This window comes from Anguilla rostrata, chromosome 9 (genome assembly GCF_018555375.3).
Source record: "Anguilla rostrata isolate EN2019 chromosome 9, ASM1855537v3, whole genome shotgun sequence".
NCBI classification, from domain to species: Eukaryota; Metazoa; Chordata; class Actinopteri; order Anguilliformes; family Anguillidae; genus Anguilla; species Anguilla rostrata.
In genome coordinates, this window is record NC_057941.1 from 8,653,940 (window position 1) to 8,676,280 (window position 22,341).

Here is a 22,341-nt window from a genome sequence, read left to right on the forward strand (position 1 = left end):
ATGGAAATCGGGGGGGGGGGGTGAAAATTAGCGCTTGCCGCTAAAGGGGAGATTGGTTTCAGTGGGAGGGGGCAGGAAATAAAGACGTGAAAATTCAAATTGGGGAGGGGGTGGGTGGGGGGGGGGCTGTGTTGGGTTGCAGATATCGTGCGCTACGTCCATGCGCGCCGGTAGTCACCGACACTTCAGACCCCGTCGTGTGTTTCTGCGCTGGTGGTCTCAGCCGTGACTCCCCAGTGCGCGCTCGCTGCTAGGCCTCTAAACCGTACCGTAATAAAAGCGCTACGACGCTTGGGGGACTCGCAGCGTACGTAGCGTAGCGCTAGCTGCGAGCAGCAGCGGGGTGGACTGCACTCATTCAGCGGAAAAATACCTTACTCATGAGGGCTCTGAGTGCCGTTGTCGGCCATTTTGGGGTGAGGTTTCTGTGGGATGCTGACCCCTGGGAAGGTGATGAGAGAAGACAACATTTCCGCTTCGCCCGCCAGAACCGCTGACCAGATATTTGTTAAATTGTACGTTCGGTTCGGGGGGAACACAAGCAGCCTTGCCAACGTGGCCAAAGTCACAGCGCGGGTGTTGGTTCGCAAGGGTGGAGCTCCACAAGGTAAACTCGAGGCTCTGAGGGAGGAAACGAGAAAAGGCACCGTGAAGCTTTCATTCGGATCTTCCGTCGCCGAAGGCATCGAGTTTCCTACAATCCGAGCGGTCCTCACCCGTGGAAACTTCCAGATGAACTCTGGCAGGGAACATGCGAGATATTCTCGGTCCCAGATGGGCTCTTGGTCATTATCTCACATGATTGCAGTTAGAGAGAAACCATATGAAGCAGACAATAGCGTACGCGGGGATGGTGTGCAGTCGTCTGCATCTTACTTTCTTTGGAAGGCGGTCTTAAATATTATGCGCATTAGGTAAATTCTAGAATGTTCTTCTCCAAATGAAAACTAATACATTTGTTCATAAAGCTGAAAATCTCCAGCTATTGTCTTGTTTCCATTTCTTGGAATTTATTTAATAAGGGCTTCATTAGGGGCAAAATGGTGCCTTGTGACTGAGATATAAAAAAATTATTACCAGTATTATAGTGCCATATTTTTTTTACGGATTAACATAGCATTTCCAAATGTGAAGTTAGCATTCCCTAAGATTTTACTGTGTATTTATCCAAGAAAAAGGTTCATCCAGAACATCTGAAATGGATGTTCAAGAGTTCATGCAGAATGTCCACAGTTGGTCATCCACTTTTGATTTACAGCATTACCCTAGCGCTATCCATCTAGAAGTTTATACAGACCATTTTTAGCACTGCTTTCAGAAATCTTTGTCTGCACATTCCTCTGAATTAACTTTTTTCTGTTAAAAAGCTTAGCAGTACTGAATGAGTTGCTTGTGATTGGCATCACTGGATACTTCTGGGCACATCAAAAGTCACCATAGTTTAAGGATCCCATTTAGAAACATTTAAATATAACTCGTAGCGATCTTGAATGTGCTGGATTTCAAAATGAACGCCATTCATTATTCAAAACTGTATTGAAGGCCGTGCATTCTGTGAGAGCGAGAGAGAGAGAAGAGAGAGCGAGCACCAGGTCACTGTACGCCCTGTTTACTTTGTTGTCTCTAATGAAAGTCAGACGGGTAAATAAAGGTGCGAAAGACAGCCGCCCCAATGTGATTTTCGGTGAAATGCCCCGACAGCCAAGAATATTTAGAAGCATCTATTCCAGTTCCTGACCCTCCCGTTCTGTGGAGGCTTGTGGTTCATGACTCAGCATTCCCAAAACCAGGCCGTTGCGTCTGCACGGTTCCCCACACAGCCAGGCTCTTATTCCTCTCGCCCGACCGTAAAAGCCTCGTCTTCACAAGCAGCTTCTGTGTCCCGGGCGCGGTGACGGAGCGCACTGTTTGTTTGTCTGCCCCCGTCAAGAAGGACGAGGACCTGGAATTGATCTGTCTTTAAACTTACCCCTCTGTTGCCCCCCCCCCCTTTTTTTTTTTCTTTATTACACCAACATACATTGAAATTTTAAAGGTTTTGATATGGTTACAGTACATAATAAAGTAAAATTTATGTACTGTTCACTTCTTTCGAAGAATGAACAAAAAACGTTTGCAGGGCCAACTGTTGGAGAACAGGCGCTGGTTTTAGCTTTACTTCACTGGGACTTAGTTGCAGGCTGAACGTTGTTGCCCCGTGTGGTCAAATGTGGAAATGCAGCTTGCTAAATCTCTATTTAATCTGGGTTTAATTTCTCTCTAGCACTTAAAATGTAGTTTATATTGTAGAACCATTAAGCAATAGCTTAAAGATCTCCACCCATTCCAAGCTGAAAAATCTCTTTTTACCATACTTTGTCAAATCTGAAGCAAAAACTGATTTTGGCAGGCTCTAAGTGCTTGAATAAACCTGGGTAAATACCTTCTGTTTTATGGGTTGTTAGCCGGCTTGAAATAATAGGTCCAGGGACACATAGTTGCTGTGAGTCTGCCTTCTTTTGAAGGATTTATGAATTGGAAGGTTTTTCTCTGAACTTACATAATCATGTCTGACATCATATCCTACATAATGATGTGTAACATCATATCCTTCGGTGTTGTAAATAGCAGTGTCTCCATGCTCTTCCCTCTTTGAGTTTGCCTTCCGAACCCCAGACTGATGTATTTCCAGAAACATCTGTGTGCGAGTCTTTTGGAAAGCATGTGAAGGCTTTGTAACCCTAACAGGCAGACAGCAATGGCGTTTTTTGATTTGTAGAGTCAAGATGTAACGTATGTGCGTATGGGGATAACATTGCATTTTATTTCTCTTTCCTTAAGCTGTGGATACTTAAATATGTTGTGTCTTGTGTTTGTGTTAGGCGGTCTGAAGTGTCCTTTAGGATTGTGATGAATTGGCTGAGTAAGACGCCGCTTTGTGTCACAGAAAAAAATGTGGGTGTGATTATTCCCCATTGTTTCACGCATGACACCCAGCAGTAAACTGTCAAGGCTATAAGACGCACTTAGTCTCCTTTTCCCATCGCGATATAATGCTTTCCAATGAGGATTTATGTCATCTTCGCAGATGTATTTTTCCTAAAATGTGCTGCGATTAATAACTTTTCATTGCGCTGTTAGCTCTTGGCCCACAAGAGAACAGTTGCTTTTTTTTTTTCCCCCAGCCCTCCTCTGAATCGGCCAAGTTTAAGATGCAGACGCAGGGAGGGCCTGATTCTTAGCCCAGCTTCCGAAGGCATGCCGGTCACACATACGGCAGTCTGCTCCCTGCGTGGGGGCCGTGTTCTGATTGGCCGAGCTGTAGGCCCGGTCTGGAGCCAGGCGACCACCCTGCTGAGCTACGGCACAGGACGCCCGTGTTCCTGAGGTGACCTTGCTGTTGAGGTTTGCCCGAGCGCACGCAAAATTGTTGCGTTGCTGTTCTGTAGAGCTGTTGTTGTTGTTCTGCCTATGATCTAGACTCCCTTGTTAACTTGGCCGCTTGGCGATGGAGCACCAGCCGTATACCCAGGCTGAGGGGTTTGAACCGATTTTCGCGCCCACGGGTCGCCTGTCAGAATTTCTGTCAGGTGTGTCAGGCTGTCCTCCTGCCACAGAACTTTAGCACAGAGTGCCAGTGCTACCTGGAGGGGTAGGTTTCCCCCTAGGTTAAAATGTATGATTCTGCAGAGTGTGTATGCTTGCTACAGCTCACAGGGTAGGTGGCGAATCAGACCCACTGCCTGAGCACAGGGTCTCTGCTCATCCTGATGTATAGAGTGAAGCTCAGGTTTCTTTGGCATGATGGAGGCTGCACATCTGCCCACTGCACATCTGTCTGCGCACGCCTCTGCCGGAGGGACACGGCGGCCTGAGGCTTGAGGCCTCCAGCCTGCGCAGACGAGAGCAGCGGCGCAGTCAGCCCAGGCTGGAGCCCTGGCTAGCGCCCAGGCTAGCGTCCTGGCTAGCGCAGTCGTTTATTAGCATATCTGGGGCTGCAGCTATGTGTCACTGGCCTGTGATTTCCATCTCAATGTTTTCTTACCCGAATGTGGCCGTCAGCACACCGCGATTATGCCTCTTCTGTATTTTATTGGAATTCCTCTGGACAGCCACCTATTGCTTTATGAAACACTTAAAGTCTAATTGAATTTCCATGGTTTGAGGTCTGTAGCGGAGGTTCGCCTATCACCGCAGAAGTGCCGAACGAACCCCATTTTTACAAAACGTATATGGAAGGAAGGCGCAATCCTACGTGTGGCTTCCCGTGTGCGTGTGTGTGTGTATGAGTGTGTTTATGAGCCAGAGCCAGAGCCAGAGTAGGAAAGGAGCTAGGAGCTGTGCATGTGTGTGTGCATGTATGTGTGTGTGCATGTGCATGTGTGCGTGTATGTGTGTGTGCATGTGCGTGTATGATAGTGTTTACGAGCCAGAGCAGCAGTGGGAAACGAGCTATAGTGGGTGGGTATAGCCAGAGAGGATGCTGGGAGCTAGGGGTCTCTGGTGGTTTACTGTACAGAAAACACAGGTTTTTCCAGTATGTGTCCAGCTATGTGTTCATTGTTCCTGTGTGCATATGTGTGTGTATGTGTGCGTGCGTGCGTGTGCGCGCACATGTGAGAGTGTGTGTTTGCGTGCATGTGTGTGTGTGTGCGCGTCTGTTTGTGTGTGCGTGCGTGCGTTAGTGCGTGGTGTGTATGTGCGTCTCTGTGTGTGCGGGGGGAGTTAAGGTGTGTAGCACTGCAGTGTTCTTTGCCAAGGTCTGTATTTCACTCGACTGTTGTTGAGCAATGACAGTGTGGGAAAGTCACCAGGGAAGAATGAAGACTGAGAGTCTATTTTTCTTTTGTGTAATATTGTATTATGCTTTTATGCTTTATTTTTTATACGTATGTGCTTTGGCAGTATCAGTGCATGTTTGTCATACCAAAAAGTAAATTGAAATAGTCTGCGAACAGAGAAAGAGAGAACGTTCTCCTTTTAGAGCGGTGACTCCGCTGCACTGCTCAGGGTTTTCTCTTTTATTTATACCTGCAGATTAAACAAAACCCGGAATGAGATGGCGTGGGGGAATGTTTGCCGAGCGCAGTGTTTCAGGCGTGACAAAACAAATTTCGAGACAAACGAGGTTCTCCGCGTTCGTTCGGTGGAAACTGATTGCGGTGTCATTTACGCGCCGACAGCAGCAGCGACGTCTGTTTTCTCAGGCCTTGTGGTCGCAGTTATCGCACGCATTTCTGCAAATCGGGGGCACAAGAGAGGCTGATTATTTTCGGGTCCTGTCCCGCAGGCGAACGTATTTGAATGTAAAAGCGCGAATCCGCGCATCGGGAAAGTTCGGGGCTATGCTAGCGCGCAGTCGCCTAGCTAGCTAGCGGCCCTCGTTGGCGTTTACATCTGTTTGAAATTTGTTAGCCTGGACGTCAGAAGTGTCCGGTCCGCTCTGCGTTCCCCCCGCTGTAGCGCTCTCAAAGCCCATTGTGCTAAATCTCCTTTCACCATTGATAACTTCCTTTCTTTTTCTTCCAGCCTCATGAAAGAGTTTTGTAATATTTGAATTACGACAAAAGGCAGAAAGCGATATGACTATAACCCTGCACACAAAGTGGAAGAGATTAGAAGGCGTTGCGCACTTTGCCGCAGATTATACGGTTCCTGTTTGTCTAGGGCAGGGTTTGATTTGCCTCCCGTATCAAGGCTGATATCTGTAAAATTGACTCTGAAAACCGCAGCATTTCTTAGAGGGCTTGTGTTTCCTCTGTATGGGGAAAAAAGAGAAAGAAAGCTGCGCTCAACCCTTTACAGAAAGGGTAGAATTTGGGCTGGCCGAGCACAGAACCTGCATTTCTTTTCTGAGGTATGGTATGTAACACGGAAAGGGCAAGGACCGCGCGTTTTTTTATATGCATATTTTACACCAAGTTTATAAAACGGGTGTTCTCACTAATTCGTGCAAAAGTTGTTTGTGGCTCCTAGCGCACTGCTACAGTGCATCCAAACAGATTCCTCCGTGGATGTAATCAGACATTAAGCATTAAGCTATATAACGCCTACCCATCTGGAGCAAATTTTTAAATGTCAGCTATCTTGGTGCATGTCTCACGTCGACACTGCTTTCTGTGAGAAAAAGCGTGAATCTTTGCCGTCTTTATTTTCATCCCAACAGATGATCACCTTATATCACACATCTCCCTGCCAGTGAAGCCCAAAGCTCATTAAGAAGGCCCAATGCCCTACTTGTCAAAAACCATTATTCAGTTGTGGATGGCAAAGGGTTGTTAATTGTGTTAAAATAACCACCGTTTTGCTGTGACATTCTCAAACTGTTGGGCTCCTTATTACTGAAGAGGCCTGTGATGGGGGTGTGTTACCCCTTTGTCGTTTTAGCATGTGAGACCCATATCACAATTTTACAGTTACTCATGGCTAATGAAGCCGGTGGTTAAATAAACACCTCCTGGCTTTTAAGACTTGGATTGTTTAATTTTGATTAAAGTAAGAAACCGCGCTTCCCGCTAATTGCTCTAAGCCGCCTCCGTTCTGGTCTCCATGGAAACGCCCACTTTTGGCCAGACGCACCCGAGCCCAAATTTTGAGTTGTCTGGATAGATTGGCTCTCATGTCGCCCCTTGACAGAATCCGCGCTGTGCAGATTTTCTTTTTTTCCAGTTCTTGTATTCAGTGTAATTGTGCCCCTCTGTTTGTTTGGCACAGTTGCCAGTCTAAATCTGATATGCACAAAAATACTATTGCAATGAAGAGACAATTAAATTTAAGCTGGCTTTGTTTCAAATGCTTGGCGGTTTTGTCCAAAATACCGTATTGCGCTTATGAGCCCAAAGAAAGAACATGCTTGTGCTGAGCTGTTCCCTGTGACTGGTAAACATGGGCCCAGCAGCCCTTTTTGTCTCATTTAATTGGGGGAATCTGGTGTAAGCGAGTGGAGGCAAGGTGTTCTTGAGATAAACCCGATAAGCACTGGAATGTGAGGGAAGGTAATCTGGAAACACTCCGGCCTCTCAGAAGGACAGCAGCACTCCACACGGATGCCCAACATCCACAGCGACTCTCTGGGCTAATTGTGACATAAAGGATGCCTGTCACCAGAGTAACCGCAGCAACGGTAATTACAGTCACAGTTAGTTACAGAGCACAACAGAATGGTAGTAAAAAGGCATCACGCGGTGTCTCAGCAGCGTTGTGGTGGATCTCCTGTGCGCATTTATCGGGACGAGTGCACCAAACTCTGTGTTTCTTCTCGTTAGGGCTGAAAAGCCAGGTAGAGGAAGACAGCTTTCAGCACCAGTAGTGAAAACACCAGACGACCGATTGTATCTGTTTCCACGGTTTGGTTTCCAAGGGTACTCCATGCAGAGATAAGGGATGGTTGTGTGAGATGAAGGGCTTGTTTGCCCCATTGCATCAATCAAGATAGTTCACTTAGATCTGGTGTGCTCTTGATATGTGGTCATCCTTTTACTCTGATTACCATTTCTGCATGTTTAAACATGCAGTTAGCTCATTATTTCTCTCTCTCTCAAGTATACAGTTAATTTAATGATAGTTAAATATTTTTAAAAAATTATATTCAAACTAGGTTGGATCATACATCTTAAAGAATTAAGGCTATGTTGGAAAAAAAAGTTAAGCACCTAAAAACACATTTTGCAGTATAAATACAGCTCCGGAAATGTTTTTTAGACCAAACCGAGACCAAATTTGAGAGTCAAAATTTCAGTTTATGGTATGTGTCTGTGTAAAATCTAACTTTGTGAACTATTGACCAAATTTGATATTAATTCCAAACAAAAATATTGTCATTCAGAACATGTATTTGCATAGAATGGAAACAAAATACAAAAAATGCATTGTGTTGTTACACATTATATAATAATAATGCAAACTAAACAAGTTTATACCTATAAATAATAAAAACTGCAGTGTCTTAACTTAGAAAAAGGTTTAACAATCAATGGAGTAACCCAGATTCCCCTTCAAAAAACATGGGGTGGTCTTTTCATTTTTTCCCCCAGAGCTGTGTTATACTATGAAGTCTAGATTGCATTCTGTACAATAATCGACAAGCTCTCAAGCCAGTTGCTAACAGCCCCTTGTTTTCCATGAGGATTCAGTTTATGGTTCTGAATATTGCTAGTAATGGGACATGCTGTACATTTTGGCCACCACAAACAACTGGAAAAAATGTGTGCGATTACTCTCCAATGGATTATTCTCTTTTCCTCACTGAAGTCCAGGCCAGAAGCTTTATCAGTGGCCACTGCAATTTGAGGCCTGGAATGAAGTAAGTTAGAGGGGTCCTAATCCTCTGAATTGCAGTCCTGCTTGTTTTCTGGGCTGGGGGTTGATGAAGGATATATTTTCCTTCGTGGTGATCTCTGTGATGCCCCCAGTAAGTGCTCTGCCACAGAGGGGCAGCACCTCACTTGTCCTCTTTTTCCCAAAGGAATTATGGGTAATCAGATTCCCACTCGAGCAAGCCAATGAGGTGAGCTCTTTCTTCAATGTTGGCAGGCATCTATACTACAAAGCGTCTGCTTTCTTGTTCTGTATGGAAGTGTGGTATCCACACTTTGCACAGTGCTGAAACTCTGGCTATCAGATGTTTTTTGAAAAAACGCTTCACTGGAAGGGCTGGTGTCGACAGCTCGGAAAGATTTCTTTCTTCCCCCCCTCCTCTCCTTTTAGCCAACATATTTTTTTGTTGTTAAAGTTTTCTCCACGCTTTCTTCTACTTTATTTGTGGAGACATGAAACAAATTGGCAATGAAGGAGAGAAAAAGGTTCCTGTTACGTGATAAGTAAGGCGTTCTGGTTTAGGTTTTGAGTGTTGTTTCAAGTGGGCTAAAGTTGCAGCGTGTTGTGAGAACCCTTAGGAACTTGGGGGAAAAACTAATAAAGCGTTAAACGCAAAGTACAAGTTTGGCCCTGAAAACACTGCTTTTCTATTAAGATGAATATGATATTTTGTATATCTGAGATTAGCCTCGAACAAATGAGGTATTTTGCCGTTTGTAATTCTGTAAATAATGGTTCGTAGATAAGCACCGGTCCTTATCGTTAATCCGTTGTGAAAAATCTTTTTGTTTGTCTGCGTAGGGCTGGCGCTGAGTTGAAGCAGGGGCCCGTCTGTCGTCCCTTTGAGAAAGTCTCGCACACCAAATGTGACCGCGCTGTAACCAGAGCAATGCCAAACAAACCAGAGAACGTTCCGGGGCCTTCAAAGTAAACGGGGCGCCAGGCTTGCCGCCTGACATGCGGGTTCTCCGCATTCGTGAAACAGAGTTGAGCGAAGAAGATAAAAAGTTTTTCCTGCGCTCCGTTGCCCGACAGTGTCGTGTGTGTAACACTGTTTCTCGGCCGGGCCTGCTCCTTCACAAAGCACATAATTGTGCTTTGTGCCAAACTATTTTTCTTTTTCTTTTTCCTTTTCTTTTTTGCCGTGGCATGTTTGTCTTTCTCCGTCGATGGAAGTATGTTTTCAATTTGCAGGTTTTTGTGAAATGAGGGATTCTTGGAGAGCGCGGGAGTGGCAGTGCTTCCCCGCCGTCGCCGCGGTAACAAGCTCTCGGTGCTGCCTTTAATGAGCTGGGGCCGCTTTTGTGGCCGAGCCTCGGGGTACTCAGGAATTTGGCCCCCAAATCCATCCTTTCTCTCTCTCTCTCTGTCTCTTCCCCCCCCCCCCCTCCCCTTTGCTTTTCCTCTCACTTTCCCTTCTCATTCTCTGTTGCCCTCTCTCAGAATCTGTCACTCTCTGTCCCTCTCAAATCATTTGTTCTTTCATTGGTAAAATCAGAGGCTTCCTGTTGCTGGTCAGCAGCTTTGGAGGAGAAAACCTTGCTTAATAGAGCTCCTGTAACGTTTGTCCCTCCAGCACTGACAGCGGAATGAATTTCTTTTCTTTTTTTTGGGTTGAATTCCACCAGAAAAGTAAAGCCGCAATGGCATTAATTTCAAGCACTTGACTCTGTTAAATCCAAGTGATCTGTGCTTTCAGTATAACGGTAGAGTCTATATTTGTTCGGTAAACTTTTCTTGAAGGTCTTGTGTTTTCTTTATATGCACCTGCGTATAGCCATCAACAGCCATAAAGATTACGCTTGCCAGTTTGTACTATGGACGCTTTCTGAACAGTGGCACAAGTTGGATGGTAGCCACTGTGCATACTCGCACTTGGGGAACTGAAGTTTTGAATTTTTGCTTGTCCAATCAAAACCGCAGGTGTGGAGTTCTCTTTACGCCTCACCTCTTTATTCCTGATCTGAAAACTTCTGGTGCCCTGTTATTCTTTCCAAAGCATAATATGGACTTTGTTTCTGCCGTTCCAAGAGCAGACCGCAATCTCTGAGCTTTATGATACTCGAGCTTAGGAGTGGGCTTATCTGAAAGTCGGCTTATGGGGTAGAGGGGTCTGCTAATGCTTAATATGCCTCAGCCCCTCCCCCGTGCCCCCTGGCGCACATGCACACATGCGTACCCCTCCTCTGTGGCGTTGGTTTGTAGCGGGACGAAGTGAAAGGGCTTTTGTTTCTCCGGTGATTAGATGCTGACCTAAATTCACGAGCAGGTAATCACGGGCCGTTTGATACTGTTGGCCAGGCTCTGGTGACGGGGTCGCGAAATGATCAAAGCTTCACGGAAAAGCATTTCTCAGGTGTTTGGAGCTCGTGTACAAAGACCAGCGGCTCTAGACCTACTGGACTGTAGAGCTGAGCCTTATTAGCAACGATACACATTTCACTCAAGGTCACAATCAAATAATCAGACCCTACTACTGCTTCTTTAAGCCTGGGTATGAAACAGGTTGTTTTTGTGTAATAATAATTTAAAATGATTTATCAGATATTTTCTTTAGGTTTTTCTTTATAACAATAATAACACTATATTTTTGTGCATTTTTTTATTGACTGTTGAGTGGTTGAATAGTAATATGTTGCAAATTTTTCACAAACTGACGGTCAGTGAAAAGTCAAGATTATTAATTCGTAGCCAAATATTAGAATAATAGTGCGTGGCGAGACTTGTGGCACAGTCTGTAGGGTAGCCAACTGTCAAGCCGTTTATGAATCCCGCACCCCACCCAAACAACCCCTTCCCACAACCACCCCCCCAGCCCCCACCGTGAAGTTGGGGGTTATGTCCATTATGTCATCGGTTTTGGCAGTTACACAAGTTAGGTTTTACATTTTCTTGGCTATTTTACTTACTTTGGTAGTCATGGAGAATACCAGATTGTAACTGCTGGCATGCTTTCACCTGTTATGAGGATTATACTCAATATGTATACCTAAAGATACACTGCCAAACCTGGCCACAAAGCCTTACTGTACCCGAGAAGACCTAATGCTTTGTAAAATATTCTGGGTATTTAATTTTTTTATTATATCTAATTTACTCTGTAATGCACTTAACCTGTTCAGAGGCCATAAAGGAGCTATGAAAATTTGGATAGTTTCCACCTGCAGCCGTACTGGTCAGTATGTGTGTAAAGGCCTTTGCAGAAACACTGTCCGACTAAAAAAAAATAAAAAAAACCTGGTGGTGAAATAGAACATTATTTTATTCCTAATAATAAAGCGATTGTGACTTTGATTAAAGAATAAAACACTGTGTTAGAAGTTGTGTTTGGCAGTGCCACCGGACAGAAAGTTACAGCTAGGTTTAAGTTTTTTTGTTTTTCTGTGTAATTATTTCCTCCATTAATGTATTTTTCCAGGCTGGGAAAACAACCTTAAACCAGTGCAGGTTTAGGGTCATTATTAGCTCTCACGTTTAATTGAGAAGAACCCATGCAGCACCGGCCTTAGTCAGATTTAATTCCTTCTACACCATTCTTTAAGAATGTCCATGTCTGGAAAGTAAGGCGTATACTTTAAGGGACCCCTTTGCAGGTGTTCAAGCTTCCTCTCTGTTCAGTGAAAGTCAATTTGGACCCATTTGCTTTTAGGAACAGAAGTACCAACCCTTTGGCTAGGCTTGCTTCCATTCAGCCAGAAGAGCATTAGTGAGGTCGGGCACTGATTGGATGGTTAAGCTTGGCTTTCAGTTGGCTTTCCTATTGATCCCAAACGTGTTGGATGGGGTCAAAGTCAGGGCTCTGTGCAAGCCATCCAAGTGCTTCCACATCATTCTAAAAAAAAAAATAATAATAACATTTATATATGGACATCACTGTGTGCCCAGGGTCATTGTCATGCTGAAACTGGAAAGGGCCTTCCCTAAACTGTTGGGGAAGCAGAATATAATTGTATGCTGTAGCATTAAGATTTGTGTTCAGTGGAACTAAGGGACCGTTCCCTAAACCATGAAAAACAGCCCCTGACCAAGGGCTGTCCAGACACTTTTGATCATATAGTGTACGTGATTGAGTAACAGAATGGTGTTGTTCATTACTTCAGAATAACCTTCTGATTTGATGAAGGATGACATAGCAGTGGGGTGAGTTTGCAGTTTGCTCTTGGAAATTCCAAATTTGGAAGAAAAATATTATATTCCTGTGTACAAAATACATAACTGAAGCGTAGGCTAACAAATGGCTCTCCATTCAGTTGGTCTTATAATTCGGCTGGGCCTCTTGTGGTCTTATAATTAAATTTCCTCCTTTCCTCTCATTGCTGTCCTGTAATTATGTAAATATGTTGACTGCGTTTGCAGCAATACGATCTCGTACTCAACTAAGTGTAACAACACGTAATCCAATCAAGGTGGTTCGAGTTAGAGTCTGATCGCATCTGGCATTCCGGGCCAAATGAGGTGCACCTGTGACATGTTCATCATCACAGAGCCAAAATACAAGCGGAGTCAACAAGAGCAACGGCAGGACTGTCACACCTAAATTCAGAAAAAAAAACTTTGTTTGTAAAGGCATCTCACTCTTGTCTATTTTTGAGATTTGCTTTCTTCATATATCTGATGCGTATGTATTTGTAATCAATTATGCTGCTTTGCACAGTTCATTGCTTCAGTCCGTGCACGTCATCTTGCAGCGAGACCACTAGCCTTATGAATTTGACATAAGTTTCTTATTCTGGTAAGGGCAGGCATTTTTTTTAATGACTACCAGACGTCTTAGAAAGGATAGCTATCTATCCGAAAATAAACTTTATTTCTAATAATGCTTAGAACCTGTCCAGATTAGCAAAGATGTCAGGAGAGCACTGATTACCATAGCTGTATAAACGCTTACCTGAGTCTTGTGTATGTTGTTAAGTAGCTGGCTTAATCTAGCAAGAGCAAATGATCCCGGCTGCAGAACAGGCACAGAAAAAATGCTTCATCCTCTGAAGTAGTCCTAACCTGGCTCCTGCCGTTCTGTTAAACGTCAAATTAAACCATTCAGCAAATGAAAATATTTGTCTGTTTTGTTTATGTGAACTGGGCTTGTGATTGTGTATGTTTCTGGTCAGCTGAAAGATATTCAGCTGATCAAGGCGAGCTTGTAATAACAAATCAGCTGTACCAGAACTGAATGCTTCCCTCAAAACTATTTATGTAAACCCCTATACAGCATGTGCTCTGATTTTGAGCTGACGTCTGTAATCAGCTTTTACCTCTGCGGTGGTTTCCAAACTGCGCAAAGATCACAGTGTGCATGCACATTTAAATGTTTTGTTGAAGGCTCTGTTCTGAGCCCAAATAGCAGTGCATGCTTTGGGGTTGTACGTAGCGGAGCAATTTCTAATCCGTCTCTGAGGAGGAGGTGTAATATAGCTTCGTAAGACCGCAGATGGCGTTAAGATGAGTGGGACGAGTCCGTGTGAGAACGAAAGAGAAATGCTGTAATTAAATGAACGTGCGCCCCCTGCGCACTTGGCCTGAAGCCTTCGCAGAGCACGGCTCACTAGCATCACCTTGGCTACGACTGCAACGGCTTTTCATGCTTAATTAAGATACCATTCCATCCAGAGGGCTATTGACGAATAGCATGAGTTCCTGCGAAGTGGCTGTGGTTAGCACGAGTTTGACAGGAAGGCAATGCTGTAAATTGCCAAAGGAAACTTTGAATGTAACTATTTTTAAAGCCGTATTGATCGATCTGAATATCCATCCATAACTGTGTAAATATTTTGCAGGGGATTAGCCTTCTCCTTGGGTAATTCCTACTCAGAACGGCTTCCTCAGATATTCAGGAAGTGTGTGCATTCCTCCTTGGTTTGAGTGGTCTGCTTTCAACTTTCTGCCCCAGCTGAAACGGCTACTTTGTGTTCTGAGGCCACGACCCTACTAGCTTGGCATATTATGACAATGGGTGAGATACCACCAAAGCCTCTGCTCCATCTAAAGCTTTTTTCCTCTTGTTGTGGTTTTTTTTCTTTTTGGTGAGGACCCATGTCACAGCGCTATTTAAGTAAGAGTAGCGTAACCCTATCTGAGATTCTAAGAGCAGAGTGTATTGCAGGTGGACTTAATAAAGGTCCTAAACTCATCATCATTATCTCAATCTGGATTCTTTTAGTTACCACTTCATTATACATTTCTTTTCATTTTACTGTCTGCTAAAAACACTTTTACAGGCGTGTAAGATTACTGCACTGATTACTGTACTTTTAATGACGAGCACTAAGTTTCATTGAATAATGTAGCTAGATGAGAGGAGGTAAGAGTTGGGGTCTCTATTCTTGCTCTAGACAGGCTGTCATCTTGATTCTCCATTCCAAGTTTGAAGCTGGGCGAAAGACAGTGTGACTAAAACAGCGACAGGACATGCGCTGTATAATGCTATGTATTGACAAATATCGATAATTGGTTATGCCCAGATTATTGACTTCATGGTCAAGTGTTTCCTGCTCGTTTTTTAATCTCATGTCTGTTAAGTGTCTGTACATTTATGGCTATCGCGTAAAATGTGGTCTGTGTTGTTTTAACTTTTGTATACCTGCCTGCAAAGCAAATTTCTCTCTGGGGACAATAAAAGTATTGATTGATTGATTGATTGATTGATTGATTGATTGATTGTGCCTGACGCTGCCTGCTGCTGCCTGCTGCCATCATTCAGAACAGCCACGCTTGATTCGCAATGAGAGAACCCAATCCTGCATTATTTCTGTTTAATTTGCCTAATAAGGGAATATCCAAAATACCATGTTTCGTACAACAAAAGGTAGGAAACGAGCAAAAGTAATTCATTTACAGTGTCCGTGTGGCACCGTAAGTTTTCCCTTACATTTCTAACGACGCTTGCTCACTCTTAAGCGTACCGCACAGAGGCAATGGTGGGAATGATATAAACCCAAGTAGGTCTTTGATTCTGGCCAGCTGCAGGCAACCAGAGCGCACAGAGGGTGAAACCAAAGCTAATCCTGCACTACTCGGAGTCGGTGTGTGGCCAGGTGTGACAGCGACTCCATTGACCGCTGCACAGAGACGCCCAGTGAGTGTGTGTAGTGATTTTGGGAGGGATTCGGGAAGGTCAGATGTCCACACCTGCACAGATCTCTCTGAAGCCTCGGAACGATGTTCAGGGCCATTGGAGACCCGCTGATTACTTTCCTCTAGGTCGGTGAACCCACCTTTGAATGCGGGTCTGGGCATGTGCGCAGGTCACACGTATGTGAGCGTGTAATGGACGAGGGCATGGCGCTCTGTTGAAGCGTCGCTGCTGGGATTGTCTCGCTGATTGTAAATTACTGTAGTAATTACTGACTCCTGGGTCAGATTTCCCCAGGAATTCTGGATTAGAATGTGGTTTGTTTAACATTCTGCATGTTGAAAGTAGCCCCGTGATGAAAAGCTATTGTATTACAGATTTCCTCTTCTTTTTTGTCCCTCGCGCTAGTCACTTCACCGAGCCGTCAAGCGATTCCGATACCCCCGTTCCCCGTGATATGTATCATTGTGATTTTCCTGCTGACAAAACACTCCGGATGACCTCACGTTCAGCCCGACTGCTCCATTATAGGAACTCTCCTGTGGAACGTCAGATAGAACTTGCCGTGCGCCTGGAAACAGCATAATGAATCCTTAATGAACTGTAAAGAGACGTATCATCGGCAATTATGGGATGAATTATACTCCGCGTGTGATGTGAAATGGTACATGGAGTTTTGACTGTGTGGGGGAAATTGCTACAGTGGCTGAGTAAATAAAGGACCTGTTGAATGCTCTCAACTGGCGTGCGGTTGCTTGTTTGTTGTTTTTGTTTTGTTTTTTTGGCCGGTTCGCCCCCCGGTTGTTGCCACGCACACCTGCTTTTCACGCCGCCCGGCAGCTGTCGGGGCGCGGCGAACGCATCCGGCGCGGACGGATTGGGCGGGTCCTCCGTGCCACAGAATGGACACCGCCGGCGCCATTACGGCTCTTGTCTTTCCCGGGCTGAAAGGGCCCTGAAGTGCCTGAGCGGGCACGGCTGAATGGGAGACGGGGGCGGACACAAAAGGTTGCCGTGGAGGTGAATCTTGTATCTGTTACGGGCCCCCCCCCCGGATTGTGTCGAGCCCCGCGTTAAAAAAAAAAGGGCCCGGTAGGTGCGGCCCCAAGCAGGCCTCTCATTTTACAGCTGCCCTCAATGGGCCTGGGGAATTTCTCACCATGATCTTGTCAGGCTGTACAAAGCACCGTCCAGCCCTGACTGGGGGAGGCGGGGCTTCCAGAGGAGAGATTTGAATGGCTGGTGGGTGACTGTTATAATGGGAACCTGCATCATTGGCGGCTCAGAACGTTATACATTTTTTCCATTCGGAATTGCCATTTTGTTTATAGGGCTCTTTAGCTTTCTAATGCATTTGTGTGCATATTCCTTGAGGTTTTGTTGAGTTTTCCCGTGAATTCTTGTGAAATGTTGTGTGGTATGCTGAGTTGCTGTGATGTTCCCAAGCAATAATGCAAAGCCTCACCATGTCAGATCCTCCCACTGCGCCTTTGTTTCAATCACTCCCGAGACAAAGTTGTCTCGTTCTCAGGATCGCTCCAACACATTCCGCATTTCATGAGCACGTTATTTTTCTCTTTTTTTTATGTAGGCTACACGTTTTATGTGTCGTAATCCTTCACACATTGTCTCTCGGAAGAAGAAAAAGTGCAACGTGTAAAATGCAAAGAGCAGAAGTTTTTCATCAACCGCTTTTCTTCAAGTCAAACGCCATGAGCAGTTTGCACTCTGAAGAGCAGGCAGTTTGAGGACGGGCTTTATTTCGATCATCTGAAGACACTGCTGCGTGAGTATGGATCGGGGTCGGCTCGGCGAGCGATGGCTGCAGTGCAGGCCTTTTGGGCCTTCATTTAAAGCGCAGTGCATCTGCTCCAGGGCTGGGGAGGGACGGACGCTGACCACGCTCCCGCTCCCGTGCAGCCTGCAGTGAGGCGGCCAGGCCGATGTCTGGAGTCTGCAGGGAGGCCGGACTGACAGGAAACCCGCTGTGAACGTGGCGGGTGGGGGGTGGGGGGGGGAGGTTGTGCTGGCAGAGACTGTGACACTGTTGGAGAACATTGGCTGCGCTGGAACACAGTGAGCAGGGCCCAGTCGCAGCACTGAGGTGCTGGCCCCGCCCCCCCCGTCCCCTCCCCTCCCCTACCCCCACCCCCAATGTACGCATGCACTCCACTAGAGAGTTCCCTCATTCAACAAAAAAAAAAGGCTGACAATAGACTGGACTGTGAGATCCTGTGATGTCATCTCCGTCCTCCCCTATCGGGTTTCGTTACTATGCGCCTGGCAGGGTTCCAGCGTGCGGCCTTTAGGAGAACGACAGTCGTCAAACTGCGATGAAATACGAGCGTTTCTGTGGTTCTGAATGGACCGTGAGGCTAGTAGAGCCAACCGGCAGTTATCTCTGAGTCAAACAGACGGAGTACGACCAATCAAAACGCTCCCCGCCTCGGTCGATCTGCCCTGACTTTGTCCCCATTTTGCCGAAAGGCTCGCTGTTTCCGCAAGCCAGTTATTAATCGTCCAAGCCAACCTTCTCGTCTCTATCAAGAGATGTTTCGATTTTTCATACCTGTAAACTTAAAGATGCAAAGTAATTTTGACAGTTGGATTGTGTAATGGCACTGTCTATGTTTGCGGACAGCGCAAGGATGCTTTGTATATCTGAGCTTGCGTTTGTTTGAGCGGTCATAAAACAATCTGTTTCTGTCCAGCCTGGTTGATGCCCCCCAATTAATTTAAAGTTCTATTATTTATGAGTTACAGCATTTAGTTTAAAATAATGCATGCATGTGTCACTGTTATCTGTACTTTGGACCAAATATTTCCTTAGATTTAGCCTTCAAAAATTTCCATCTTTGGAGCAGAACACTAATTTTATGTTTGAAAAAAAAAAAATTACATGATGATGGAAAGGTGAAAGTTGGAAGTATTTGTGACTAGCTGAAGATGCCCTTTGATAAACTTAAGAGGTATGCACATGCTGATTTATAAACAAAAATATTGCTCTTGGCTCACCAGTGCAGTTTTTTCCTCCCTTCATCCACATGTGGACATCACCACACTCATCTGGTTGGGACAGCCTTTATTGTAATCCATGAATGAATCTCAGTGTTATTCTTGTAAAGCTTGGATATTTCATCACCAACTGAGCTTGGAGCTGTTCCCGTCAGCTGCGTCCAATGCCTTTTTTTAAAGAATAGGGAGAAAAAAGAAAAGAGATGATCCTGGATTTGGAAAGAAGCCTGAGGTCCAGTGTAGGGGAAGATGGAACAACTTGTAGGGAGTTCAAGATCCGGCTCCAGCTCCAACAGAATAAACCGGTCGTGGTTTCAGTGAGAATGAACCCAGATTCAAACATCCTTTATGTTATTTATGCTTCTTTCTGTCACTGGCATGAGGCACATTGCCAGTCTGGTATTAGGGAGTGTTCACAGCCATGACAAAATTGCAGCTGGAGAAGATTTACACATTTACTGAAGTAAACTGTGATGCCAGCTCCCTTATTTCTCTATATTCAGTGTCCAGTGCAGGGTTTGCACCATATTTTTGTATTTTTTATACAACAAAAATAATGTAGTAATCTATCCTAGGGGCAGCATATAAATTGAGAACAAGGTGTGGCCCAAGATGGATCCCTGGGGAACATATCAAATTAGACAAAACTAGATGAACAGTCACCAATGAACTCACAGAACTGTGTATCAGATCTGACTCAAACCAAGATAAAATAATGTCTACAACACCAACGCTGTCTCTAAGGCTATCAATTAAAATAGCATTGTGCTACCGTGCCAAAGGCAGTACTAAGGTGAAGTAATACCGGAATTGAGCTCTTTCCCAAATCTGCATTTATGATGAGGTCTTTAGTCACCTTAAGTGAAGCTGTTCGGTGCTATGGTGGATATAAAACCTGACTGGAATATGTCATAGAGATTTTTGGAGCTCATAAAACCTATAAGTTGATTAGCTAAAACCTTCTCTAGAACCTTAGAAGGAAATTGAAGTTTGGTGAAGTTAGGATGGTAATTGTTCAAATTATTTGGATCCAGGCTTGGCCTCTTGAGAAGAGGCTGCAACCGGGATGCATTTAAAATATGAGCTAACTGCACCTGTGACCAAAGAGATATTGGTAATAGCCTCAAAGTCTGGAAAAACCGTGCTAATCACCTCCTTTAGCAGTCTAGGATGTACTGTATGTAAAGGAGAGAACGTTGATTTAGTGTGCTTCATTATTTCTACGAGCTCTTGTGTATATATGGGGTTTACGGATCTGAGCACAGCACTGATTTAAGGAGTGGCCATTGTATGTTGCATTGAGAGCAAGACCTGAATTTTGATGTTTACAACTTTATGACTAAAAAATGAGAAACTTTTCACGTTGTTCCAGAGAAGAGTAAAAGATCACATTGGGGGCGAGATTAACAATCCGCTCAATGTTTTTAAACAGTTGTAGAAATGACAAGGCTGTTGTGATCTGCACCTTTACCACTACTCTCAGCCCACGTTGACACCTCTTTACTCTTTCATGTTTCCATTTTTTGTTAATCTATCACATACTGTGTGGAACGGGCTTAAAACCAGACAAGAAGGACGAAAAAGGGAACCCACAGAAGCAATGGCAGCCAGGGCCTGCAGGGAAGCTTTGCAGAAAGAAAGCAGAGTGTGGGAGCTCAGCGTTTTTCTGGCTGATTTCTCTTCCTTTTCTCCCTCGCTCACCTTGCAGAAATTCGGTCCAGATGTGTGCCGTCACTTTGCTCCTCTTCCTTTCAGCACACCTTTCCCCGTCATCGCTGCTAGTTCCACCGTTTCAGGGAAGAGGGATGTCCAGTGTGTCAGATTGGGCCAATCACCATTGTTTATTATCCTTAAAATCAGATGTCAGTAATCTAGCACAAACTAAAGGCACTGTTGTGCTTAGTCTTGGCAGTTTAGTCGGTAGTTGACAGATTCCTACATTCGGTATCTAAGGGGATGTAGAAAGACTTTTCCGAATGTCCTGGAATTGGTCAGTTGCCATAAATTTGTGAAACATGTTGGGTATTTTTTCCATTTAAGACTTCCAATGCATAGCAGCTTGGGTCAGCAGACTTATTAAATCAGAAAGGGCTTGAACATTTCTGCGTTAGGAGTATTTCCATCCCTGTAACATACTGTGCTTTTCACAAGCCATGCAAGCGCTGTGGAAGTAGATGGAGTCAATGCATCAGATCACCTCAGATGTCACATACTCAGTTTTTTTGTGCATTTCCAGCATAAGTAACCGTGTGGTGCAAGGCAGGCTGTAATGGTCGTTCTTCTTCTTCTTCTTCTTCTTCCAGCTGAGATACCAGCATGGCCTCTCCACGCCTTTCCTACAGCAGACACTACCAAACCTGAAGAACTTCCTGGAGCATGGGCTGCTGGTCCGCTGGTGAGTACGTCCTGTTGGTGAGACTGTCGTCCTGTCGGTGAGACTGTTGCTACCTCAGGGGGGCCTTGTTGTCACAAGGGATGTCGTGTATCTAAGGAGCAGCTGGGCTGTTCCACCATCTCCGCTTGATGTGATGTCAGAATGAATGTCCCTCTGACTCTCTAACCCGCCCCTGTAGGTAGATCACTGCTGGACCTGATGACACTTCCTGCTAAAACTCTGTCCCTCAGCGCATGATGTACCCTATGATCTGGCATCACATTCCGATCTGTGCCAACACTGGCTGGCAGCCCCACAGGGTGGCACATGACTGGACATTCCAAGCTTGGGGGAAAGTGTACTGACAGGATTAAAATGTGGTTTAAAAAGGAACCTATAGTGCAGGGTGGATCAGCATGTGAAATGTAGTGATGGGTTCATTTATTCTTCAGAGCTCCATGATTTCAGTTGGAACATGGACAAGAGGCCCAATTTCAACCTCTTGGATCACTATGCATGAATGATCATTTTGAAAAAAAGAAAAATCTCTCAGGGCAAACTGACACGAGACATGTATTCTGACGGTTATTAGATAATATAATATTTCACTGTGACAAAGCCGTGTAAAGCAGTTGAATCCTGAAAGCTCTTCCTGTTCAGAAATATCTTGCATTTAAGATAAACCATATGAAGCCTGTGACCTTCGGTCTTGCGAGATGGAAGTGTGCATTTCCATGGTTCCGCTACAGCCCTGTTTCCACAGACTGAGCCTTCGGGGCCATTTTTAGCTGATTTTGTTTTCAAGGTTTTATCACAAAGAGCCGTGAAGATTCAATTTTAGGTGGCCTTTTCCGTTGTTCCAGTGTATTCGCGATGTAATGTTAGTGCAGCGGCTCTATCCCGCGTACTTGTTCAGCATCTTCTCTTGAGAAAGCGTATCACTTCATAGGCCTGTGTAAACCAGCAAAGGACATTCAATCCCTGCACTCCTGTTAGAAAACAATGCAGAGCTGACTTCAATTTTGGGACTCTCTGCTGTGCGGTACAACAGTGCAAGGCTACAGCACGGCAGAACAGCACTTGATCTCACCGGCGTATTGAAATATCGAGGAAATGCATATATTTTATCCTCCTTTGTAAAGGACTCCAGTTTTTTTTTTTTTTTTTTTTTTTTAATAATATCACTTCCAGTCCACTCTTGGAAGAAGCCTAAATTCAGATCCTATTTCAGACTGAGGGCCAAAAATATGAAATATGGGTGTATAAAAATGCGGCTTAGCAGCTGTGGGGAGTTAACCCTCAGACAGGCGGAGAGAGGCTGAGATCCGTTTCCCCTGTACTGGGATGTATGGCATATCCAGGGACCCATTTACCTCCACCCCCCCCCCCTTCCCCCCTCCCCCCCCTCGCAGGAGTCCTACCCACAATGTGGTGCGCATTCACCGTGTTGGGAGATCAGTTGGACCCCTTTCTCATTTCCAAGAAAGCAGTGCATGCTGGGAATAGGGGAATTTGGCTCAGATTATTCGCTCAGATACGCGAATGCTGCGAATGCATATGTAAGTTATGTATGGGGGCGCGGCGTGTT

At 45.0% G+C, this 22,341-nt stretch overlaps 1 protein-coding gene across 2 annotated transcripts in view; it reads left to right on the top strand.

The window, feature by feature from the left end:
• uvrag (UV radiation resistance associated gene) overlaps positions 1-22,341 on the top strand; it is an 82,689-nt gene that overhangs the window by 54,111 nt on the left and 6,237 nt on the right. For both annotated transcript variants that reach the window (XM_064350117.1, XM_064350118.1), the window contains exon 14: positions 20,683-20,774. In XM_064350117.1, the coding sequence (XP_064206187.1) occupies positions 20,683-20,774 (92 nt within the window). The remainder of the gene's footprint in view (positions 1-20,682; positions 20,775-22,341) is intronic.